The sequence below is a fragment of the Podarcis tiliguerta genome (genome assembly GCF_965153285.1).
Source record: "Podarcis tiliguerta genome assembly, chromosome: 16".
In the NCBI taxonomy this organism is placed as follows: domain Eukaryota; kingdom Metazoa; phylum Chordata; class Lepidosauria; order Squamata; family Lacertidae; genus Podarcis; species Podarcis tiliguerta.
Window position 1 is genome coordinate 29173849 of NC_139549.1, and position 25329 is coordinate 29199177.

Consider the following 25329-nt stretch of genomic DNA (forward strand, 5'->3'; position numbering starts at 1 on the left):
AACCTGAAGCGTCTGTAACCTGAGGTACCACTGTATTTATATTGAATTTGTATACTGCCCTCCATCCAAAGATCTCAGGGCAATACTCAACATAAAAATACAAGATATTTTTTTTAAATGCAAAACACGTAATAAAAACAAGAGCAGAAACCAACCAACAACCTTCCCCCCAATCTTCCAGAAGGACACATATTCCCCACTCGTACTTTATGGGGAGAGTCTCAGCTCAGTTTCAGAGCACGTCCTTTGCGTGCAGAGATCCCAGATCTATCTCCAGCAGGGTTCAAAATTAGCCAGGTGCCAGGCGCATTTTGCTACTGGCGCTAGTCGAATTGCGATGAAGTGGAGATTTCTGGGGGCCAGGTTGGCAACCACAGTTCAAAAACCTCTGTCCTAGTCCACAGTTAATACCATTTCCATTTCCACTGTGAGCGTTCCCTTTTTGCATTACTGGGACTAGGGAATTGTGGTCAAGCAATGTAGTTGAGATAATATAAGCGTGGAATTGTTGTTGTTGTTATTATTTATTACTTATACCGTGCCCATCTGGTTGGGCCTCCCAGCCACTCTGAGCAGCTTCCAGCGGGATATTAAAAGGTAAAGGGACCCCTGACCATTAGGTCCAGTCATGGCTGACTCTGAGGTTGCGGCGCTCATCTCGCTTTACTGGCTGAGGGAGCCGGCGTACAGCTTCCGGGTCATGTGACTAGCATGACTAAGCCGCTTCTGGCGAACCAGAGCAGCGCATGGAAACGCCGTTTACCTTCCCGCCGGAGCGGTACCTATTTATCTACTTGCACTTTTGACATACTTTCGAACTGCTAGGTCTGCAGGAGCAGGGACCGAGCAATGGGAGCTCACCCCATCGCAGGGATTGAACCGCCGACCTTCTGATCGGCAAGACCTAGGCTCTGTGGTTTAACCCATAGCACCACCCGCGTCCCAACAGGATATCGAAAACGCAATAAAACATCAGACATAAAAAACTTCCCCAAACAGGGCTGCCTTCAGATGTCTTCTAAAAGTCAGATAGTTGTTTATTTCCTTGACATCTGGTGGGGGGGGGGCATTCCACAGGTCGGGCTCCACCACCAAGAAGGCCCTCTGCCTGGTTCTCTGTAACCTCACTTCTCGAAAGGGAGGGAACCGCCAGAAGGCCCCCGGAGCTGGACCTCAGTGGCCGGGCAGAATGATAGGGGTGGAGACGCTCCTTCAGGTAGCACTGGAAGGGATCTTGAGGGTCATCTAGCCCAACCCCCCAGGCCAATAGACATTTTGTTGTGGTGGCCGCAACCTAGATTCTAGCTGCCATTTGGCGCCCAGGTTATATACCTGAGTTTCTAATGCTGAAGTCTCCAGGTAAGACAAGGAAAGAGGCTTGCCAGAAACCCCGAAGAGCTGCTGCCAGTCAGTGCAATAAAATAATAATAATAATAATAATAATAATAATAATAATAATAATAATAAATAATAATAATAATAATAATAATAATAATAATAATAATAATAATAATAAATTTATTATTTATACCCTGCCCATCTGGCTGGGCTTCCCCAGCCACTCGGGGCGGCTTCCAAAAAAATATTAAAATACTGTGATACATCAAACATTAAAAGCTTCCCTAAACAGGGCTGCCTTCAGATGTCTTCTAAAAGTCTGGTAGTTGTTGTTCTCTTTGACATCTGGTGGGAGGGCGTTCCACAGGGAGGGCGCCACTACCGAGAAGGCCCTCTGCCTGGTTCCCTGTAACTTGGCTTCTCGCAGCGAGGGAACTGCCAGAAGGCCCTCGGCGCTGGACCTCAGTGTCCGGGCAGAACGATGGGGGTGGAGACGCTCCTTCAGGTATACAGGACCGAGGCTGTTTAGGGCTTTAAAGGTCAGCACCAACACTTTGAATTGTGCTCGGAAACGTACTGGGAGCCAATGTAGGTCTTTCAAGACCAGTGTTATGTGGTCTCGGCGGCCGCTCCCAGTCACCAGTCTGGCTGCCGCGTTCTGGATTAGTTGTAGTTTCCGGGTTACCTTCAAAGGTAGCCCCACGTAGTGCAGACAATTCTATGCAAGATGACTACTGGTTTGACTTTGTACAAGTCTGTGCTCCTCGGATATTGGGGAAGAACCACAGCTCAGTGACAGAACATCTGTCCTGTCTCCGGCTTCAATTCTGCCTGGTTCAATTCCCGGCATCTCCAACAAAGTTTGGGAATGTTTCCTGTCTGAATCCCAGGAAAGCTGCTGCCAACCAGTGTAGGCAGTACTGAGCAATATAGACTCATGGTCTAGTTCGATGCAAGACAGCCTCCTATGTTCTTGGCTGCTCTGGAGTTGGATAGGAAGCATTTTTAACAAGATAAAGGCATGCCCTGAATTAATTCCCGCCAGTCTAAGAGGACTGGCGGCCGGGAGGCCGCTGATTACCTTTCTCTGGCAGATCAGCCTGTTTAATGCAATTAAGCGCTGGAACAACGCTAGCCATGCGCTCTTGCTCGCTTGCTGATATGTCGCAATTGGCTTTGCAAGAAGGGGAGAGCCCAGCTTGTTCAAACAGCCGTGTCTACAGAGCTGCTGGTGCAAGATTAATACCAAAACAAAAACCCCACAGCAGCCATCACTGGGGGAAACTGTTCTAAAATTAAGAGAAAAATATGCATTCTAATATTTGGAAGGAAACTGGAGTCAGGGAATCTTCTCCACTCCCCCTCCGCCCCCCCCAAAAATTGACAAAAGGCTCAAGAAAGTGGAGTCATTCTATAGGCTTAGGCTGAGCGCACACCATACATTTAAAGCACCTAGAAAAAGGATGCTGGGAGTTATAGCTCTTTGGGGGTAAGCTACAGCTCCCAGAATTCTTGGAGTGTGTGCACTTTAAAAGTATGATATGTATACAGCCTCAGATAGCTTTAATAGGGCATATAACAGTTTTATGGAGGACAGAGATCTACCAACAGTCCAAAACATTCATTTTAATATACGAGCTGCTCATTTTCTCTTCCTTTATTGTGCTGTTGCTCTAATAAGAAACTGTTTCGTTATGAAAAACTGTATTCCATCACACATTTCTTATTATAATAATTTGATGCTTTATAACCATTTTCATTTCGTCAGTAAAAGAAGTTACACACAACTATTTAAAATATTAAAAAATAATTACAGATGAACCATATGCTAAAAAGCAGATTAAAATACGTGTCCACATTTTACATGTCTGGATGGGCTTGCCTAAACATTTTAATAATAATAATAATAATAATAATAATAATAATAATAATAATAATAATAATTTTATTTATACTCTGCCCATCTGGCAGGGTTTCCCCAGCCACTCTGGGTGGCTTCCAGCAAAATTTTAAAATACAATAATTCATCAAATATTAAAAGCTTCCCTAAAGAGGGCTGCCTTCAGATGTCTACTAAAAATCAGATAGTTGTTTATTTTTGCAGGCACCAAAAAGAAAAAAGAAAAAAAGAAAAAGTAGTGAAGGCACCTGTCTGGTGTCAACAGGCAGAGAGTTCCAAAGGCTACCTGTGCTGCCACTAAAATGTTGATTTTTCACAAGTACAGGTGTTTTATGTGGAACCAGTAACCGTGCCACTTTCTCAGATGAAAGCAGTTGAGTTGGGAATACACGGGAGAAGACAGTCTCTCAAGTAAACAGATCCCAAACTGTGAAGAGTTTTGTAGTCCATCATAAGATGAGTGGGATCAGACCAAAGGCTCACCTAGCCCCTGAAACATGGATTTAGATAAAATTAAGAATAAACCAAAACAGGAATTTGTTTCAAAATGGGAGGTCTTTAAAGTTTATCTGAAATATAATTATAGCAGTTTAAATTCTGTGGCAGCATTTGAAGAATTTCACAGTAATAGTTTCAAGTTAGACATGAGACTTAAGATATATTTAGAATTAGTTAAATTATTATAAAAGTGGGCAACAGGTAATACATAAATGAAATAAGGAATAGACGGGAGGTCGGGTCTATAGTTCCAAGACCAATTTTCGCTTTATTATTTTGTTAAGAAAGTTTTGTGTTTATTGTTATTTTTGTTTGTATTTTTGCTTTCTTTCCTTTTTTTCAGTTGTATCGATAGAAAATCAAAGTTAAAAAGAAAGAAACATGGTTTTAGGGATTATTTTTTTAAAACAAAAACTTTTTTTGCTAAGCATCTGCCATTATCCTCAAGCACCAGAACTAACAAATAGTCATTTTAACCACCAGTCAGGAAGAAGACCCTCCAAAAGAAGTGTTGTTGAGCAGATACGGAAAAGACAAGTCTTTGGAAGCAACCAGATTTTTAGGTGTCAAAACCAAAGCACCAGGCATTGCATTAAAAGTCCAGGGAACATTAGGTGCTTTTCATTGGACATGCATCTATATTATTTCCACCTGCAAAAGTTTGGGGGCTGTTGCACATACTTCCTTTTCAACCAGCGCATATCCTAGAAGAGGGATCAGCAAACTTTTTCAGCAGGGGGCCAGTCCACTTTCCCTCAGACCTGGTGGGGGGCTGGACTATATTTATTTGGGGGGGGGGAGAACGAACTCCTATGCCCCACAAAAAACCGAGATGCATTTTAAATAAAAGCACACATTCTGCTCATGTAAAAACATACTGATTCCTGGACCGTCCGGGGGGTGGATTTAGAAGGTGATTGGGCCGGATCCGGCCCCGGGGCCTCAGTTTGCCTACCCATGTCCTAGAACTTCCTGATGAAATCCTATAGCTTTTTACACCACAAATGTTCTAGCGGAGAGTCCACTCTTTTGTTGTGCCACTCCAGAAACCGACAATATGGTAGCCACAGGGAACAACTACAGTGGTACCTCGGGTTAAGTACTTAATGCGTTCCGGAGGTCCGTTCTTAACCTGAGACAGTTCTTAACCTGAAGCACCACTTTAGCTAATGGAGCCTCCCGCTGCTGCCATGCCGCAGGAGCATGATTTCTGTTCTCATCCTGAAGCAAAGTTCTTAACCCGAGGTACTATTTCTGGGTTAGCGGAGTCTGTAACCTGAAGTGTATGCAACCTGAGGGCCCATTAACTGTTTCCCTAGAAAGGCAGCTACAGTGGTACCTCGGGTTAAGTACTTAATTCGTTCCGGAGGTCCGTTCTTAACCTGAAACTGTTCTTAACATGAAGCACCACTTTAGCTAATGGGGCCTCCCGCTGCAGCCGCGCTGCCGGAGCACGCTTTCTGTTCTCATCCTAATGCAAAGTTCTTAACCTGAAGCACTATTTCTGGGTTAGAGGAGTCTGTAACCTGAAGCGTCTGTAACCCGAGGTACCACTGTCCAGTAATAAATTAGAATTAAATCCACTGTCATCTCGTCTAGAACGCTTTGCAGAACACACCCACAACGGAACACCATTGCTGAAGGGCCCATTAACTGTTTCCCCAGACAGGCGGCTACTCCCATAGGCTCATGAGGCAAAGCAAACCCCAGGGACTAGGAACTTGAGCATCCAGCCAACTCGTCAACAACAGAGAGGCTCGCGCGGGGCGCAGCCCATTCCCATCCGCCAATCAGCTCTGAACAGCAGCCTTGAAGGGGCGGGGTCGCGAGTGGCTTGTTGTTTCATGTACTACCGGTTGCAAAAAAAAGAGAGGAAAGGCGGCGGCTGGAGGGGAGAGATAGACGCACACACAGACACACACACACCTCGCAAAGCGGCACCATCTGATCTTTGCAGGATTCTTTCCACCAGCCCAGACTTGCTCTTGCAAGAAGCAGGGATCCCTCCCCAAACGAGGAGCTCTTAACAAAGTCCGCTTTTGGAAGGGGGAAGTTTTGAGTTGCAAACTTTTCCCAGAGGGTGGGGCGCAGTGGGGGGGGGGGCAAGAGAAGAGAAGTTCAAGGCGATTTTTTTTGCGGCACGTTTAAAAAAAAACATTAAATGCAGCAAGCTTTGTGAGCCGATCCACTTTAGAGACGATCCACTCCCTCCCGTCCAACAAAGTCACAATATAAAATGTTTCTGCAGCCACTCCGGTTTGTTTACCTGCTAAGATGGCTTTGCCCGGATGGGTAAGTTTGGTTTTGCCCGCCGGAGCCGCTGCAGCCAGGCAGCGAGGTCTGGCGAATGGGCTGGCGAAGGGCGTCGAGGATGGAGACATGATGGTTGCAGGATCCGACCCACCGACAGACGGGACAGTTTTGCAAAAGCAGCAGAACTGGCAGGTGGGGGTGAGTTGATCCAAGTGAAGCAGGAGCTGGAGGAAATTGCCAGGTCGCTGCCGCCGCCGGATCCCCAGCCAGGGCTTCTTCTATATACTGCCGGGAGCCGAGCCGATCCAGCTAGCCAAGGCGGGCGCCGCCGCCCCCTTTTCCCGCGAGCGGAGGTGGGGCAGCCCCTCGCCACGCAGCTAGCGTCACGGGCTCGCCATTGGCTTTTAATGCTGGAAGGAGGGACGGACGGAAAAGAAAAGGAGGCGGAGGAAGCCGCTGCCAGGATTGGGTCGTGCTTGCTTTTGCTTTCTCCGAAGATCGCACAGTGGGAAGGGACCACGCGGGATCTAGCGCAACCCCCCCCCCCCAAGAATGCAGGAATTTCCCCCGCCGCGCGGGATTCGAACCCAGGACTCTGCGATTAAGGTTCTCACGCTGTGCTGCTGAGTGAGCAACCAGGGAGTGCAAGCGATCCGCTTCTCGGGAGTAGGTGGGGTGTCCGGTTTGCTGGGGTGGTTTTTTTTGTTTTTTTGCAAATTGAAGGATGGTGTTAGCGAAGTCAGCGTTGCACAGTTCCTGGTTCGGGGCAGCTGCTTGGCTTGCAGAAGGGACCGGCTTCAATCCGCGACATCTCCCTGTTTGTGAACCCTGGGGAGCTGCTGCCAGTCCGTGTAGACAACACGGAGCTAGGCAGAGCGGTAGGTCTGACTTAGGAACACAGGGAAGGGCCTGATTGCGAAGTCTGCTGCTGCTACCGGAGCTTTAAGAACCTGCCTACTATTTAAGGTGGCGCTGCGATTTCTGCAGGGTGAGCAGAAACTACGGAGAAAGTTGCATTTGTTTTGGTTTTTAAAAAATCAGACTCGCTTTTATTTATGAATTAAATTTAACACTTCCGTTCTCCGGGTGGTACTTGTGGTCAGACTCATTCCCTGCCTTCCATGTGCCCCACCCCGTGCTGGAGCCAGTGAGTCCCGTTTTGGGATGTTTCTCTTTAATGGGGTTTGCCAGTAAAACGTTCTTCGAGAACTTTGCATTGTCAATTTCCCAGAACGCTCAGTTAGCCTTAATGAAGTACAGAGTGTTTAGGGAAGTTTTTTAATGTATTTTTAATCTTTGTTGAAAGCCGCCCAGAGTGGCTGGGGAAACTCAGCCAGATAGGCGGGGTACAAATAATAAAATTATTATTATTATTATTATTATTATTATCCTCCTCCTCCTCCTCCTCCTCCTCCTCCTCCTCCTCCTCCTCCTCCTGTTGGGCTAATTCAATACCCATTAATTCCACTCCACTCTCTCAGGTTTCCCACTTTTGCACTTAAGAAGGCATTCGTTTTATAGGGAAGACCCACAGCTCAGTGATAGTGATGGGCTTTCCTGGAATCTCTCATTAAGGTCAGAGGGATTAAGGCTTTCCCAAAACCTACTAAGATTGCAGGTCAGGATAGGCAGGTTTCGACTACATCTGGGAGTCAAGATGCAATCCAACAGGATCTGGAAGATACAAGCTTCCATCTCTGGCGCCACCTATTGGTAGCCTCCTTGCCTTCTGCCCTATCAGTAATGGGCAACTGCCACCACAGCCCACTTCCTAAATAGTAGGGTCTGTTCAGCCCCCCAGTGTTCAAGGAACACAATGAGGTTAAAGGGGCACTGGATGAATTTTGATTACAAGTGGCTATTAAATTGATGCTGGCTCACAGCACTTCAATTAAGGTATGCTCCTTCATGAGATGGGAAACTCACAATTAACAAAACAAACTCTAGAACCGTGGTGTGGTGTTGCAGCTCTCCTAAAAAAAAGGAAGCTTAATTCTTTTATTTCAATTTATTAAAACTTGTGGGAATGACGGTATTTCTAAAACAAGTGTTTTCTTTGGTATGATGCACACACATGCCGAGGCAGGAAGAGAGAGGTTAAATGGCTCACTGGCTATGGTGCTTGCTTTCTGCAGTTTTTAAAAGGACCTGTAATTATGGTGCTGGAGGAGACTCTTGAGAGTTCCATGGACTGTAAGAAGATCAAACCTCTCCATTCTGAAGGAAATCAGCCCTGAGTGCTCACTGGAAGGACAGATCCTGAAGCTGAGACTCCAATACTTTGGCCACCTCATGAGAAAAGACCCTTATGTTGGGAAAGATGGAGGGCACAAGGAGACGGGGACGACAGAGGACGAGATGGTTGGGTAGTGTTCTCGAAGCTACCAGCATGAGTTTGACCAAACTGCGGGAGGCAGTGGAAGACAGGAGTGCCTGGCATGCTCTGGTCCATGGGGTCACGAAGAGTCGGACATGACTAAACAGCAACAACAATTATTGTACTTGTGTTTTGGTTCTGCTATACAATCATGGCGCTTTGGTTCCCAACACGGACACCAATTAAAATGCAGCCTTACAGTTTAGGGAAATTAACTTCAGGTGTGCTGTGCCCATGCAAGGATAAACCCACCACCAATTCCCATCTTGGCAGATGCAAGGAACTTGAAGCATCATTGCTTCTATTAACCTCTCGACAGTAAATCCCTGCCTCCTTCCCATCAACCCTAATCCCTTTATCTGCTGCTTTGGCAACTGCTGGCATAATATTGCGTTACACAACCATCTCAAGTCCTATACAGTCGTACCTTGGAAGTCGAACGGAATCCGTTCTGGAAGTCCATTTGACTTCCAAAACATTCGGAAACCAAAGTATGGCTTCTGATCAATCGGAAGCCCTGTTGGGCGTTCGGCTTCCAAAAAACGTTCGCAAACTAGAACATTCATTCCTGGGTTTGTGGCATTCAGGAGCCAAAACGTCCAAGTTCCAAGGTACGATTGTAATGGGCCGGAGAGACCCTGTTGCTGAAGTCACTGCTGGGTGCTGTCTGGTTAGCACTGACCTGTGACAGGTCTCTTCAGCCGTAGTTCACCATTTTTGTACGGCCTTTTCTGGTGAGGTGGTCTCCCCCCCCCCTTAAGAGACAGGAGGAATTAAAAAACATTCACCATTCCTGTTCACCGGACAACTGATATCTGAAAGAAACTGTCCTCAGCCACCTTGAAATTATTATTTTGTGAATATATGAAAATTTACAAATGTTTTTAGATACTAATGCTTTTATTTATTTTGACCATACGGTTTTGCTGCTTTTTTGTTTCCCAGCTTGGGCTCCTTGGGGAAGGAAAAATCAGGACCAAAGTTTAGTAACAACCACTATGAAAATCCTACTGTGAGTGGCTATGTACGTACAAGTCTCTTAAAAATAAATAAATCAGTTTTTCACTGGGGGATTTGTGTTTGAGTGTGTGTGTGTGTGTATCTATCTATCTATCTATCTATCTTCCTATAACACTTGTTTTTACTTTTTAGTTCAATTGCTTTTTGCTTACTTATTGTAAACTCCACAAAAATCCTCGTGTTAAGGGCCAGCATACACGTCATAAATAAATCAAGTTTCATTAAAGACAAAGCAAAACCCACAACACCTTTGAACTTAGGAATCCTGTATGCAGGACTATTATTGAATGCCTGCCTGCGGAAAGTTATTTGCCATTTTATTCAGTTTAGCAAGGTTTTAAAAAGGAAGAATGAACCGAGGCAGCATAGGAAAAGGGAAATCACATGTGGCTGGTGAGCCTTTTAACCATCCAGAAACTTCAAGCATTCAATCGAGTTTAGTGTTATGAGCTTTGAAGGAGCTCTTGCTTATTATGGTAAAATCGGACCTCGCAAGAGACCAGGATACTTTCAAGGGCAGCAAATGCAAACTGCTTTTGTGCTGTCCTAGACTCGGCCAGTATCTTTGCCACGACATACAAGGGAATATTATTTGGTAAAGGTAAGGCTTGTCTTTGGACTCCAAACTACATCAGAATTGACACCCCTGTGCTTCATGGTTCCCAAATACGAATCAATGGGAAGTTTGGTTTTAACCTTAGGTGTGACATATTCTCTTTCGTGGGAGCAGGGAGAGCATTAAGAAAGCTACAGTGGGGAAAACAAGCACACTGAACAGTAAACACATCACTGCAAATTGAAGGCAGTTGCTAGATTTGACAGTAGGGCTGGGCGGTACCTGGTTTTCAACATTGTGACGTATCTGCAGCTAAATATCCGTATATGCTGATATATCAGAGTGTCTGGAATGTATCTTGGCTGCGTCACCCATCCCTACTGAGGAAGCCCCCATACCACTCAGGCTCACGTGAGCCAGAGGGGCTTCTTCTGCCCCCCAAGCTGAGTGAGCCCCCATACCGTTCTGGCTTGCATGAGCATTACGGGCGGGGGGCTTCCTCAAAGGCACAGGTGGGCAGGACAACACAGCCTGAAAAGGTGATCGCTGAGAATCTTCTCAGGCTGTCCGTCTGCCTGCAGGCAATTTGAGCCGGAGCAATGTACTGCCAGCTCAAATTGTCTGAAACTGGTATCGTGATCTGACGCCATACTGGTTTCAGACAATTTAGCAACATGTCACCCAGCTCCGACACTCATTGGTTTACTAGCACAGCGTTTGGGGCTTACGCCGCTTTCCACGATTGCATAAAAGCCGTTGCAGCTCCACAGCTATGGGAGCCAAAGCTCAGCTGACTCCGGTTTTGACTTGGAAACAACCCCTCTGGTTTAGTCCTAGAACACGGCCGAGGAAAAGAATTGTGGGCATTTACATGGTTGCTACAAGCACCTCCCTTAGGCTGACACAGCACCTCCCCTCCAGCCCCCTTGTTTCAAACCACACAGTGGACACTGGTTTGATTTATGTTTATAATTGGATTTTCATAATATCCATGATTAGCACAAGAGTCATAGCCATAAATTATACATTATCTAGTTTTAAGTACATAAAATGTTAATGATATATGTCTCTGAAGAGTGGCACAAAGTAGTAACATCCCTGTTGGCATTCTCTATTGGGAAGAAGAAGAAAAGCGAGAGTGCGTCTGGTGGGCAGACCGTCTGATCTCACAGAATTCCTGCACAGAGCCAGAAGAGGGGGTGGGGTGGATGGGGATTGGAGCTGTTGCCGGCTCAGAAAGGTATCTCCAAATGCCCAGAGGGTTTTACAGCAGGAATTGGGAACTTGGGAGACCTCCAGATGTTGTGGACTCTCCAGCTCATCTCAGCCAGCATGGTGTGTGGTCAGGGATGATAGGAGGAGCAGCCCACACCTGCTTTAGAGTTTCAGGTCAAATACAGCCAGCATAGCAGAAGACTCGCTTTCAAGGTGAGTCACGCAAGGAGGTGCGCCCTTACTTCCCGGGGCTTCCAAACTCATTTCTTACCATAGCTGTCAACTTTTCCCTTTTCTTGCGAGGGATCCTATTCGGAATAAGGGAAAAGGGGAAAGTTGACAGCTATGTTTCTTACCAACACGGTCCTCTCTGCCGCACACATTTACAATACTTATGGCTGCCCAGGCAACACACTCTTTGACATTTGCTTGTCAAGAAAAAAAAAAGTCACATAGCCAAGTTATGTTGTTGAAAATGTGTACCATTTGATGCCAATGAGTATCATGCTATTACTTACTACAGGAACAAAAAATATGGGGAGTGTCTGCTCTGAGATATGATCCAATTTATTCTCCAAGGAAGGTTGTTTGTTTTTTTTTTTTAAAAAAAAAGAAAAACACAAAAAAATCCAGAAGGCATAGATGCTTTTTTTTTTTGCAACATTCTGTAAACTGTGTCAACCTCTCCCCCCTGTCGCCTCCAAATACACTTTTTATTTTCCTTTTTTTTTTTTTTTTTTGCACAGCGCTACAAACAAATGGGGAGAAGGTGTGTGTTACATACAATTTTCATATATCCCACCAGTTGGAAGGTTCGGCTTCATCTGTTACAGTACTTTTTAACACGTTAAACAGCTTGGTGCCAGAGGACGCCCCGGCATGGACGTGGCTAGAGAGAGGACTCTGGAAGGAGAGAGAGGGAAAAAGCAGCACTAAAAAGCTCAAAACCACCACCAGAAATCCTCCTAGCCCCCAGAAGTTATTGCTGGGTTGTTGGTTTTAGTTGGGAGTGTTTGCCTCCGCTTCAGACAAGAGCCTTGAAATGTCGCTAACGGAAAACAAGATAAAAGGAGGGGGGGGGAGCTGCCTTTTGAGGTTGAAATGTAACAGGACATAGCAATAAATAACACAGTGTCCTTTGGGTGTCTCTGAACCAAGAGGTGGGGGTAGGGGTGGGCTGAAAAGGGCATTCAAGCCAACGCAGGGAGTCATCTGTGCCTTCTTGGAGATAAAGAAAAAAGAAAAAAAAAGAGGGACGGGAAGATGATGATCCGAGACGGTTAAAGGTCTCGCAGCGCGAGTTACATATTGAAACCGTAAACTGGCGGCTGGGTGAATCCTGGCGCCGTGTAGCCATAGGGGAAGTTTGCCTGTGGAGGTACTGTGTTTGGGCCTGCTGTTAGCATCAGCTGCTGGCCTGGAAGAAAGACAAGGGGGGTCCGTTTAAGTCACTTGGAAGGTAAGGCCTTTTGCATACCCCAGCCCACAGAACCCCACAAATCCCAGTTCAAAATGCAGGGGTGTGTTCGTCTGTTTTTAAAAAAGACTGAAACAGAAAAAGCAAAAGGTACATTTCCAGCTCTAACGTCACACGAAGCTGCCTTATACTATGTTAGACTATTTGCCCATCTTTATTTCTCTGTATATACCGTATTTTTTGCTCTATAAGGCTCACTTTTTCCCTCCTAAAAAGTAAGGGGAAATGTGTGTGCGTCTTATGGAGCGAATGCAGGCTGCGCAGCTATCCCAGAAGCCAGAACAGGAAGAAGGATCGCTGCTTTCGCTGCGCAGCAGTCCCTCTTGCTGTTCTGGCTTCTGAGATTCAGAATATTTTATTTCTTGTTTTCCTCCTCCAAAAACTAGGTGCGTCTTGTGGTCTGGTGCGTCTTATAGAGCGAAAAATATGGTATATATATTTTTATTAAATTTACATACTGACCTTCACCAGCGGATCACAGCGTGGTTTACAGGATTAAAATAAAAACTCTAAATACTGTCCTAATCTAACTGGAAGTAGCTCCAAGGTCTCAGGTGAGGAGTCTTTCTCCAGAACTGACTCTAAGCTGGCAAAGTCAAAAGGACTGAACCTGGTGTCTCTCCTGTGTGGTGTTGAGAGGCAGCGTGGTGCAATTGCTCGGATCCTGGACTATGATTGTGGAAGATGCAGGTTCGAATCCCCTCCGCCCCCCCCCCCAGCCATGAAACTGAGCGACCTGAGAAAACCTCTGCCTCCGATTTACTTTACAAGGATCAGAATCGGGAGGACGGGAAGCTCCTTGGGAGAGGTAAGAAATGTAATTGGTGGGTTTTACTCAGAGGAGACCCAGTTAATGAACATGACTTATGTTAGGGCCGGTAATTTCAATAGGTCTACGTTGTTAAATGCCCCCTAATGGCTCTACTGCTGAGCTAAGGCCCTTCCAGATTTAAAAGAAGGACAGACATACAAGGGACAGTTCTCGAAATTCCAGTGTAGCCGCAAGTTTGAGCTGCCTGCCCCCCTTTTCATGACTGGGAAACAGCCAAGACTTCCTGAGAAATCCTTGAATGAACAGCTCCCATATGATATGAAAATAGCTCAGGGGTTCTGATTTTTTTTTTTTATAGTAAATGCCTCCCTGCTCCTTCCCTGAAGTAGTGACTGAGTCAGGATTTTGTCTCAATTGTCTGGCACCTGTTAGGTCCTGAAAAAACTACATTCAGAGAATCTTTCAAAGTTCAAACAAAACCCCCATACGATATACATTTGTACAGCCAAGAGATTTAAACACGTTGCAGTTAGATCTGTTAGTCGTATTTCCCCAGCCTATGCTTATTAATTCTGCCACAGACCAGACACACATTTGTTAAAACTCTACTAAAAAACTACGCATGCCTCATGCATGGGAAAACTGAACTCCCATTGAAAACCATTCCCAGTAGAGAACTGACCTCGGCATCATGAACTTCCTTTAATGGAGGGACCTAGAATGCAATTGTCAATAAAGTCTACCTTTTGCCAAAATAAAGACCTTTTTACACATTTCTGGAATAGAAGCACCATTTTCTCCCTTAACGGGATTCTGTTTTTCCAGAAGATTTAATCTCAGAGAGTCTTGCCACCCACAGAAAGGAAGGTTTTCCCCCTACCATCGTTTAGACGTACTAAGAACACCCTTGCCCATCTGGAGATGCTGCGCTTCTTGAAATGGCAAAACATTTTAACTAGAGAGGGTGTTTTCTACTGGAAAAAAAGGCCGAGAGCCAAATGTAGTGTAATATTCCATATCTCTGGGACTTCGTTTGTACACCCACACACTTTTCTACAACCATGCAATTTCTTCCAAGCTTTCAGGAGCAGGATCTACCTAGTTCAGCCTCCACTCATGGATCATATAAATGAGAAATGATTTTAAAAGCATAGCTGTTCTATCCCAACACTGGTTCATTGTGTGTGTGTCCGTGTGTCCAATAAACCTCTTTGAAAAGCATCCAGAATCTGTAAAGGCTGCAATCCTAGAGAGAATTGCTGGAACATAAGCCCTCTCTAAGTCAGTTTACTTCGGTAAACAATTTGTGCTGCATGACTGCTTCCAGAACAGCTAGAGAAAGCCTAACATAAACTAGATTTCTTCTTAAACACCGATATCTTGAATTATATTGTGATGATGACATGCCAGTCACTGGCAGCAACAGATTTTTAGTTAGATCCTATGTAGAAATCTCAAGTTCTTCTAGTTCAGCATTAACACACGGAGAGTTTGTTAAGTACAAATACTTGGATTTCTGGAAACGCTTCTCAGTTGAGGGCCTAACAAAAAGAAAGCAAGTCTTCACCTACCAAATACTATTGGAGTGGGTTCAGTTACTTGTTCCTCTTCTTTCCTTAGGCTTTCAGAAGCATCAAGTTTATCCACCTAAGTTGTAAAGTGAAAGGAAACTCTCATGAAGGAACTTCTTAGCGCCCGAGTTCTGTGACCCCCCTCCCAAGTGTTTCCGTTCCAGCTTTCATCTAAAGATATTTATGTCTCAACGTGTCAGCGGATCTAGCACAACTTTCTACTTTCAGAACTGAGTCCAGTTTCAGCATTTGCTCAACTGCCAGAGATCAGCTCAATAGGGTGGCCTGTGGCACAAGCAAAAATGCATGGTCAAGTTCACAGAACAATTAAGTCGCAGGGAGCTTCGGACTAGATTCACCTTTCGAAACACCCGTTACCTGCAAGAGCCAGTTCCCACATTCCATCAAGCAACAGAACCCAGAGCTAACCCAATGAGCCCCTACCTTACTTCAATGGTCCCTTAGGACAAATTGGCAGAGCCCTGAAAAAATAAAAAATCTGGACAGCTATAGGGAGGTGAAACATGTTTCTCGTGCTGGGCATGAAGTTCACCAGGGGCAAGCTTAATCCTCACACCAATGGTGTCCCTGAGTGCATGTTGTTACTTCCTCTCACCCATAAGTCAATGCTTATGGCCTAGGAACCTCGTACCTACAGGACCGCCTATCCTGGTATGTCCCACGGAGGACCTTACGGTCTTCAAACAAAAACATCTTGGAGGTCCTGGGCCACAGGGAGGTTAGGCTGGCCTCAACCAGAGCCAGAGCTTTTTCGGCTGTGGCTCCAATCTGGTGGAACCCTCTGTCACAAGAGACTAGGGCCCTGCGGAAATTGACATCTTTCTGCAGGGCCTGCAAGACAGAGCTGTTTCACCAGGCCTTTGGCCAAGGCACAGCCTGACCCCCTCCTTTGGTAATCCTCACAGAACTCTAGCCCAATGGTTGCCATCAATTTGATTTGAACTGATTTTATAATGAACTGAATTCAGAATGCTGTATTATTTTACTGTTGTTAGCCACTCTGAGCCTGGCTTCGGCTGGGGAGGGCGGGATATAAATAAAATTTTATTATTATATTTATTATTCATTCCTGCTTTTCCCCAAAATGTGCTTTACTGGGATGGGGGCAACAGTGTACCACTAGCACTGGGTGACCTAGTCATCAGACATGGAGGGATAAAGATAGAGAGACATAGGCAGCACACTCAATGCATTGTTAAGTTTCTCCTCTTCCCCAGATCAGCTTTTTTCTTTTTTGGAGGGGGCAGGGGGAGCAAAGAGCAGCACGGTCCCTTCTCTGCCTGCATTCTGAACAGAGTTCCCAGTTGGTCGAGGGGAAACATGATACTTCAAAGGCTTCTTTGGCTTATGCAAACAGGAGGCAAGGCCAGACGTGACAAGCAAGTCCACACCCCATGTTGTGTAGATGAAGATCTGGACATCTCTACTCATTGGAAGAAACTGTCCCTTACCTATAGAATCTGATGGGCATTTTATGGACATTGGGGTCTGGTTTTACTATCAACATGCAGTTTCAGTGGCACAACCCCAAAGAAAGTAGTTTGTTTGATCCAATTCAGAGCTGCCAGGCCAATTGGTGGGGTTTCTGCAAATACACTGCAAGCAACATTAACAGCTGCCATTACAATGAGGTCTCACTTTGCTTTGGATTGGAAAGCAAGTTCCTGGAAATTTAAAGTCATACCAGAAGAGTCTGTTTAGGTTCAAGCTGTCAGGTCAGCATGTCTCCTTAACCACTCCATGTACTACTGTAATGTCGCCATCATTGCTTAGAGCAGCTTAAATATTGACGTTTACTCCAGAGGAAGCATTTCCAAGACTGGAAGAGGGTTTGCTTTGTGCTAAGCCAGACAGCTGAAGAGCAGTTGCATTCTCTCGGATGTGAGCATAAACTCCTCAGTCTAGTTCTGTCTTATCCAGGGACCAAGCTGCAGTTAATTTTTTTCAATTACAGTTCGCTTCTGCAAGCGATTCCTATGTAAAAGGCAGGGCTGTAATACCAGTCAATAGGTTCCTGCCACTGTGTGAAGGCCAGAATGTCTTGGGATTCTTGCCATTTCATGTCTTGGTAAACTTGGGCAGCATTCCTTTCAAATTTATTGTATTGCAGAGGTTTTAATGGTGCACTTGAATTTCCCATTTTTGGATAAAGTTAACCCCCCCCCCCAACTTTTCTCTGGACAGGAACCCCAGCACTATTGCTAACATAATCGGTCCCATTAAGAGGAGAAATCTAAGCTCTCTTGGTTGCTGTTACATTCCAACACCATAAAAATATTCAAGCTAAAAGAGGGGTGGGGCGGAATCTATATCCTGGGTTTAACCCCAACAGCAATACTAACTTTTGCTAAGCTAAATATTCAAGATTACCTCATAAAAGCTGCCGGACACTGTTTACCTACTGGCTTGAAACTGAATAGGATATGTCTAGTTTCCTTAGCTGCTACAGTGGTACCTCGGGTTACAGATGCTTCAGGTTACAGACTCCGCTAACCCAGAAATGGTACCTCAGGTTAAGAACTTTGCTTCAGGGTGAGAACAGAAATTGTGCTCTGGCGGCGTAGTGGCAGCAGCGGGAGGCCCCATTAGCTAAAGTGGTGCTTCAGGTTAAGAACAGTTTCAGGTTAAGAACGGACCCCCAGAACAAATTAAGTTCTTAACCAGAGGTACCACTGTACTTAGTTTTTGCATTTGCAGCAACTTTCCTCTTGGAAGCTACTATTAATGGCTTTGTTCTGGCCTTGCAAGTGTGGAATCTGCCCACCCACTCACCAATCGACGATGGGTCTGTCAACAGAATAGTAATACCTTCACAAACAGAAGCTGCAGCACTCCTACTGGATGTTAATGGCTGCTGGCCCCGGAATCTGATCATAAGTTCTCCTCCTCCCCACACCCAAGAGGTAGTTCCCGTCAGATCTGGGATGCATCTTCCACCTACAGCCTCTTGCATATCCACCTTTGTTATCTCCTGGGATATCAGTTTCTATCCCTACTTTTTTTAAGGGTGTTCAAAAGGTTGTTAATAGGAGGCATGTATTTTGGTACAGGGATGCACATCTTGCTGTTAGGTACACATGAGGGGAGTTAAAACAATTATTGACATTAAAAATGGGGAAATCCGTTCTCCAATTAATTACTACCTCCATGTACTAGATTAGTTCTTATTTTAAAAGCAGTCTTTTCATGCATGCTCTTTCTGGAAGACTGAATTATTTAGTAGACACTTGCCACTTGTAAAATCCAACCAGAGTTCAGCTTGACAAGAGCATGGTAGCACTCATCAGATCTAAGACTCAGTTATATCCCAAGTGTAAAAAAAAGGATTATTATTAGAACTTCATTTTACACACTTTGGCCCCCCAAGACCAGCTTATTAGGGCCTTGCTAGGCCACCATGGGAAGCCTCAGCTACCTTGATATTGCATTAGATCTGGACATTTCAGATGCAAACTTTCCCAAATAATCGGAGGCACTATAGGCAGATAAGCATCTTAAAGATGAAAATTTGGCTGCCGTGCCTAAAACAACTGAATTCTGACCTACTTTGCAGCTAGCGGGCACACAGCAAGCTAGGTCTGGTTGGATTTTTCCCAAGCTACTGGTGGAAGAGATATTTACTATGGTATTAGTTAGACCAAAGCTAGATTATTCTGCTTTTCAGCAAAAGCTACAGTTAAGACCCCCAAATAGCCTTAGATACGTTTTAGCGACACAAATTTAAAAAGCCAATGTAAAACCAGAGCAACGGTCACCTTATTAAACAGACCATCAACCTGCAAGAAAATTCAGAGGGGAATACTTAAAATCAATAAGCCAGAAAATCAATTTCAAGAAAAAGCAAAGATCACACAAACATGGGCAGGGGAGTTTGCAGGGAGAAATAGGAAAGGAGACCCACACAGAAAAGAAGCATATTCAGCATTTAAACCTATGGGAAGCCAATATCTTACCTAACACAAAAGTGATACGTTTATACACAGGAAAGCTTACTTAGCATTACAATACTTAATCCGCAATGCAGTTTCAGAGATGACCTATTAAAAGGGTTGTCTCTTGCACAAATCCAAAACCTACACTGTACTTGTCATACATCAATAGGCTTGCACACTAAATTAATGAAAGTATCAGTAACTACAATGGTTAAACCTGGGCTGATGTGGGGAAGGGCAAAGGGATAACCAGATTTTTGCTGCTGCTGTTTTGATCCTGCTTTAATCTAGCGGAAAATTATTATTATTTTAATATCCAGGTGCTTACAAAAAGGATGAGTATGTAAGTAGTCCCTTTGGCTGAAATACATGGCTATCAGTTACAGACCTCCAAGATCCAGGCAGCTTTCAGCATCCCACCCTGGGGCCTTTTTTAAGTAAAGGTAAAGGTACCCCTGCCCGTACGGGCCAGTCTTGACAGACTCTAGGGTTGTGCGCCCATCTCACTCAAGAGGCCGGGGGCCAGCGCTGTCTGCAGACACTTCCGGGTCACGTGGCCAGCGTGACATCGCTGCTCTGGCGAGCCAGAGCCGCACACGGAAACGCCGTTTACATTCCCGCTAGTAAGCGGTCCCTATTTATCTACTTGCACCCAGGGGTGCTTTCGAACTGCTAGGTTGGCAGACGCTGGGACCGAACGACGGGAGTGCACCCCGCTGCGGGGATTCGAACCGCTGACCTTTCGATCGGCAAGCCCTAGGCGCTGAGGCTTTTACCCACAGCGCCACCCGCGTCCCTTTTTTACAGGCAGCCAAAAGAATAAAAAGGAAACAGCAGATCCATGCAGCTCATGGAGAGCAGCATGTGAGCACATTAGTTTCCAAAACACAGTATTCCAAGTAGGGAAAAGCATCTAAAAGAAAGTGCTTTAGTCAAGTGAGCTAGTAAAAGTGAAGCAGCCCAAATGTTTAAAAGTGAAAAAGAACAGAGATCAACTTCTTCATGAAAAAAACCTTAAGGTTTAGCAGCAAAGGGAGCAGCCAGGAGAAGTTTTGGCTAGTGTGTCTGGCCATCTGTAGTGGGAGACTAAGAATAAAATAATAAAAAAGAGTAAATCTACTAACTAGGTGTTGGCAAGTTCCAGAGAATGTATGCGAAGACCTAGTCCTTTTTGTAGTTCCCTTCATTTTTTCAGGTTGGATTCTCAGGATTCCTGTAAGTCTCCACCCCACCATTCGCAATATGGCATTTAAAGCAATTTGGTAATCACTGAAATGTTTTGCCAGGTCTTTTTAAAGACAAAATTTGAAGCATGTCACCCAGGACTCGAGATCAAAGCAACAAGCTTTTCTAGAGAAGCCACACTTACTTTGGTCAGGTACTCCCTCATCACCTGGATAAAATAAGGCATCGCAAAGTCCATAATGTTGTGCCTCCATGCCAGCTCAAGGACCACGTCCGGATGCAACAAGTCGTAACATGTGAAGAGAGAAGCTGCAAAACACTCTTTCTTGTCTTCTTCCAGAAACCACTGAAGCAGTTTCTCTGCCAGCTCAGCATCTTTGGATTCTGCGGCATACTGCATAGCATCCTACAGAACACCATGAAACTTGTTTAGAGCCATGAAGTAACTACGTCAGACTTCTCATGCATGAAGAGTTTGGATTTGATATCCCACTTTATCACTACCCTAAGGAGTCTCAAAGCGGCTAACATTCTCCTTTCCCTTCCTCCCCCACAACAAACACTCTGTGAGGTGAGTGGGGCTGAGAGACTTCAGAGAAGTGTGACTGGCCCAAGGTCACCCAGCAGCTGCATGTGGAGGAGCAGGGAAGCGAACCCGGTTCACCAGATTACGAGACTACCGCTCTTAACCACTACACCACATTGGCTCTCTCTAGCATTAGTGCTAGAGCAGGATGCATAGGCGCAAAAACAGATGCAGGACTGCTTCATCTTCTGCAGGCTTTTGCGATAAAAAATTGTTTAAAATTCCATCCCACGTGCTTCCAGTACATACAAGGAGGAACTAACAACGCAAAACAAAAACAGACCTTATATAAGCGATCTTTCTTGCAGAGCTCAACACTCTGCTTCCATCTGTTATTGCCTTTGTACAGGTAAGCAGCAATGCGCCTGAATTCAATCAACTCATGTTTCTCTAGACGCTGAGCCAGTGTAATGTTATCGAAGTTGTCGTAGGCATCAATGGATGCTCGCAAGCCCTATTTGAAGGGGGAGAAAGTTATAGTCAGGCACATGGAGGAGCGAATTAAATTGCTACAAGCGATGCTAAGCCTACAGTGCTGTATTCACAGAGGTGGCTGGAAGTTTTCATTGAAGCTTCTGAACACAGCAAAACACAAAAGATTTTCTCCCATGGGCTTTAACTAGCGGGCTACAGATTTACATCAGAAACTACCCTGAACGTACTTAAAACTCTGGCCTCAGATTTAATGCAGTGATGGGGAACATTTTTCAGCCAAAGGGCCTTCTGGGCAAATTGGGGGGGGGGGGGTGTTAATTTATTTATTTGCTTATTTATTTAATTTATATACTGCCCTTCATTCTGAAGATCTAAGGGCAGTTCGCGAGATAAAAAATACAGGGTTACAACAAAATAGTTACAACAAAAATTAATAATAACCCCTCCCCCCAAACACATTTAAAAGGCCATTGAATATTAATTCATCAACCAAAGGCCTGGCTGAAGAGGAATGTATGGAGCTGATACAAAGGTTAAGCATTTTAAAGTAATGAATTATGTGGTCATTCTGCATACATACCATAATTCCGCTTCTATAGAAAAATGCCATAATCGCTGTTCCCAGGAACTCACCTGGTAGTCTTCCTCCTCCGTCAGAAGATTGTTCAGTGCTTCATTGACTCCTTTATTATTATGATTCTGGACTGAGCGCAGGTAAGGTTTCACTAGAGGCAGCTGATTAACCTAGAGGCAATGCAATTGTTTAGGCAAAGCGTTGTTCTTGTTGAAGGGCCTCCCACAAAGTACATCTCTAAGGTAACAGGGCCCACCTAATTTATGTCACATTAAACCCTAGAAACTAGTCATCTCCCAAAACAAAACCTTATTGGAACAAACGGTACCGTATTTTTCGCCCTATAGGACACACTTTTTCCCCTCCAAAAATGAAGGGGAAATCTGGGTGCATCCTATGGGACGAATGCAGGCTTTCGCTGAAGCTTGGCGAGCGTGAGGGGTCGGTGCACACCAACCCCTCTCGCTCTCCAGGCTTCAGGAAGACATCCGCAGCCTAGGCAGCCCTGCGGGAGGTCCCGCAGGAATGTCTAGGCTGCGGATAGCAGCCTGCTTCCCGGAACACATCCGCAGCCTAGGCAGCCCTGCGGGAGTTCCCCGCAGGGCTCCCCACGCTGCAGATAGCAGCCTGCCGCCTGGCGCCCTTTAGCAGAGCAAAGCCCCTCACCGGGCAGACATCCGCAGCGTGGGGAGCCCTGCAGGAGTTCCCTGCAGGGCTCCCCAAGCTGCGGATAGCAGCCTGCCACACGGCGGGCGGGGCACCCTGAAGCAGAGCGCCCCTCGCCCCGGGCAGACATCGGCCAGCCCCACAAGCTCGGGGCATAAAGGGGGGGAAATTCCTTTATCCCCCCCCCCCCCGAAAAAACTAGGTGCGTCCTATGGGACGGAGCGTCCTATGGGACGGAGCGTCCTATGGGACGAAAAATACGGTATATCCACAATTTAAGACCTTAAGTCATTTTATACAAATTTATGTGTGAACAAGAGGATTTGGAAGGGGGGAAAGTTAGTCAAAGGAAACCCAGCCAGATGGGTGGGGTTTAAATAATAAAATTATATATTATTTATTATTTATTATGTCTTGGCATGATAAAAGATGAAACCCCTTTTGCCTGGAATGTACAATTTGCAATGGAAAGGTCTTAAAGAGAAGTATGTAATTCAGCCCATTTTAAATTTGTGCCTCCTCTAACTCACCTTGGAGAAAAAGCTGACCGTCCTGGTGTGATCCAGCCTTGGAGATAATACCAGGAGGAGATCATTGATCAGCAGTGGTTTATAATCCAAGTAAAACTGCAGCGCTTTGTAATATAGCTCCACATTGGCCACCTAGAGAACAAATTCAAGTTGTGAGGTAATTGGCTGCCCCTGAGAGTGATTTAACGAACAGCATTTATTTAACTATGACCCTCTTATTTGGTGCTCAAAAGTATTTAACAGCTCTGCACAGCAGTATAAAAAGTTAGAGCAAATAAATAAATAAATCTGCAAGATTTATCATGCTGCCATCCTTAGAAAATGGAATCATAGTTGCTAACTTAAGTGTACCTAAGAAGTGATGCATGTCTGATGCCCTGTTGGGCTGGATAAAGAAGAAGAAGAGAAGAGTTTGGATTTGATATCCCGCTTTATCACTCCCAGAAGGAGTCTCAAAGCAGAAAACATTCTCCTTTCCCTTCCTCCCCCACAACAAACACTCTGTGAGGTGAGCGGGGCTGAGAGACTTCAGAGAAGTGTGACTGGCCCAAGGTCACCCAGCAGCTGCATGTGGAGGAGCGGAGACACGAACCCGGTTCACCAGATTACGAGTCTACCTCTCTTAACCACTACACCACACTGGCTCTCCTATTAACTAAAGAGTTAATAGTTGTCAAAACCACATGAAACTGCTGGGAGAGCTTGCTTGGTGCTTTGAGGTTCAGTGCCACCAGTATGCAGATGATATCCAACTCTCTCCCTCTTCTTTCCATCTAAATCTGAAGAAGCTGTTTTGGTGCTAAAACAGTGTCTGGCAATAATGGATTGGATGAGGGTGCATAAGCTCCTGTTTCTCAGAGAAGCAACTTTAGAAAATCAGAATGTATTAGTAAGAAGCTGAATGATGTATGGTGTTCCTGCCACAGGAAGATTTGGCTATGTCTTATAGCCCCTCGGCCACCCACTGGGTTTTCAAGACACACCAACAGATCTGAATACCTGAACCGGTGTGAAACTCAACATGTTTTGGGGTCAAAGCTGAGGAGCTGTTACCATTACAGCTGCTTACCTTTGCAATTATGTCCTTGAACTGCCCTTCCTTCCATGCATCGGTAGGATGGTTCATCATTGTAATTATTGCGTTGTCATATTCTTCATATTTGTCATAGAGGAAAACCAGCTCTCCCCAAAGATGGGCCTGTTCTGCTGCCCGAAGCACCTTGTAGCAAGAGGAAAGGTAAGGGACAAATCAGGCAGTAGCCAAAGCAATAGTTTAAGGAGAGTCTGCTGAAAAGCAAGAGTTCAGGCCACTCGCTCTGTTTAATTGGTGGCCTAATGAAAGTATGCACTTTTCGACAGTACAAGCCTTAAATAGCCTGAGGCCAAGATATCTGAAGAACTACTTCTATCCCCATGAACTTGCCCAGTATTCCACCACGTTCTGCATTGTCCTGCTTGTGGAAATTAGAAGGTGGGTAACTAAGCAGGTCAGGATCTTGTCTCCATTTCCCCCAAGAACTGCCCACTCCTCCTGCCCTCAATATTCACCTGGCCCCCTCACTCCCAGTTTTCCACAGTAAAAACTTTCGTCTGGAATGTCTTTGGATATTAGCCTTGTCCTATGACTTTTTTTTTCTGTGTCCACTACGGTTTTTATTTTATTTGAATTGACATGTCTTTTTGTTGCTAGGAAAGCAGAGCAAGTGGCTTTTTTAAAAAAAAACAACAACAACTTTAAAATAATTTGTGTTACATGATTGCGGGTACATTGTCAAATACCTTGGGAATGTTGACTCTGGACCAAAACAATTCCAGGTGCTCTCTCATCTTCTGAGGTTTGTATTTAGAGTACAAGATGGCAAGTTCAGTGAACATCCCCATGTGGGCACGCTCGAGGCCCAGAGCAGCTTCCAAGAGGGCAATCAGCTCTTCAAAGTATCCGCGATCCTAGGATGAAAGACCACAGCATGTTTAAGAAGCATATACCTCACTGGCAAAGAAAAACGAAAAAGCCCTGCAATTTTAAAACCAGTGATAATGCTTGAAGATGGAATGTATTAAAAAGATTGCAGAAGAGACTGTTTAACTTAGATACAGGATGTTCTAAACACCTTTAGGCAACATTCAAAGTCAGTAGTACAGTAGTACCTCGGTTTTCGAGCGTCTCGGAAGCAGAACGTTTCGGTTTTCGAATGCCAAAAACCCAGGAGGAAATGCTTCCGTTTTCAAACGCACCTCGGAAGTAGAACGGCTTCCGCTGCGTCTCCCCCCCCCCCAATCTTCTCCACTGAAACCGCATGTCGCCTCTTCAAGGCCCTTTGCGCCTTCGTTTTCAAACGTTTGGAAGCCAAACTGTCTTCCAGAACGGATTATGTTAGAAAATCGAGGTACCATTGTAGTAGCTTGTTCGTAAGTGAAGGATA

General features: G+C 45.2%; 2 protein-coding genes and 1 long non-coding RNA gene across 6 annotated transcripts in view; 1 reads left to right on the forward strand and 2 right to left on the reverse strand.

Annotated features, from left to right (window-relative positions):
• The window catches only part of SLC25A1 (solute carrier family 25 member 1), a 54748-nt gene extending 48381 nt beyond the window's left edge, over nt 1–6367 (reverse strand). Inside the window, exon 1 of the mRNA XM_083418362.1 lies at nt 6003–6367. Within this exon, the coding sequence (XP_083274488.1) occupies nt 6003–6117 (115 nt within the window). The 5' untranslated portion in view covers nt 6118–6367. The remainder of the gene's footprint in view (nt 1–6002) is intronic.
• A 67-nt stretch (nt 6368–6434) lies between these two features.
• On the forward strand, nt 6435–11750 carry LOC310666914. Its single transcript, XR_014506098.1, has 2 exons — nt 6435–6977; nt 8125–11750. It is a non-coding gene; the product is annotated as an uncharacterized lncRNA (long non-coding RNA).
• The window catches only part of CLTCL1 (clathrin heavy chain like 1), a 61738-nt gene continuing 47305 nt past the window's right edge, over nt 10897–25329 (reverse strand). Inside the window, exons 25-34 of one of the 4 annotated variants that reach the window (XM_083418085.1) lie at nt 24686–24853; nt 23976–24125; nt 22907–23038; nt 21770–21880; nt 20985–21155; nt 20300–20521; nt 18754–18774; nt 14978–15053; nt 14089–14121; nt 10897–12574 (exon numbers count right to left, since the gene is read on the reverse strand). In XM_083418085.1, the coding sequence (XP_083274211.1) occupies nt 14096–14121; nt 14978–15053; nt 18754–18774; nt 20300–20521; nt 20985–21155; nt 21770–21880; nt 22907–23038; nt 23976–24125; nt 24686–24853 (1077 nt within the window). In that variant the 3' untranslated portion in view covers nt 10897–12574; nt 14089–14095. The remainder of the gene's footprint in view (nt 12575–14088; nt 14122–14977; nt 15054–18753; nt 18775–20299; nt 20522–20984; nt 21156–21769; nt 21881–22906; nt 23039–23975; nt 24126–24685; nt 24854–25329) is intronic. The other 3 variants (XM_083418086.1, XM_083418083.1, XM_083418084.1) reach the window with 3 other exon arrangements.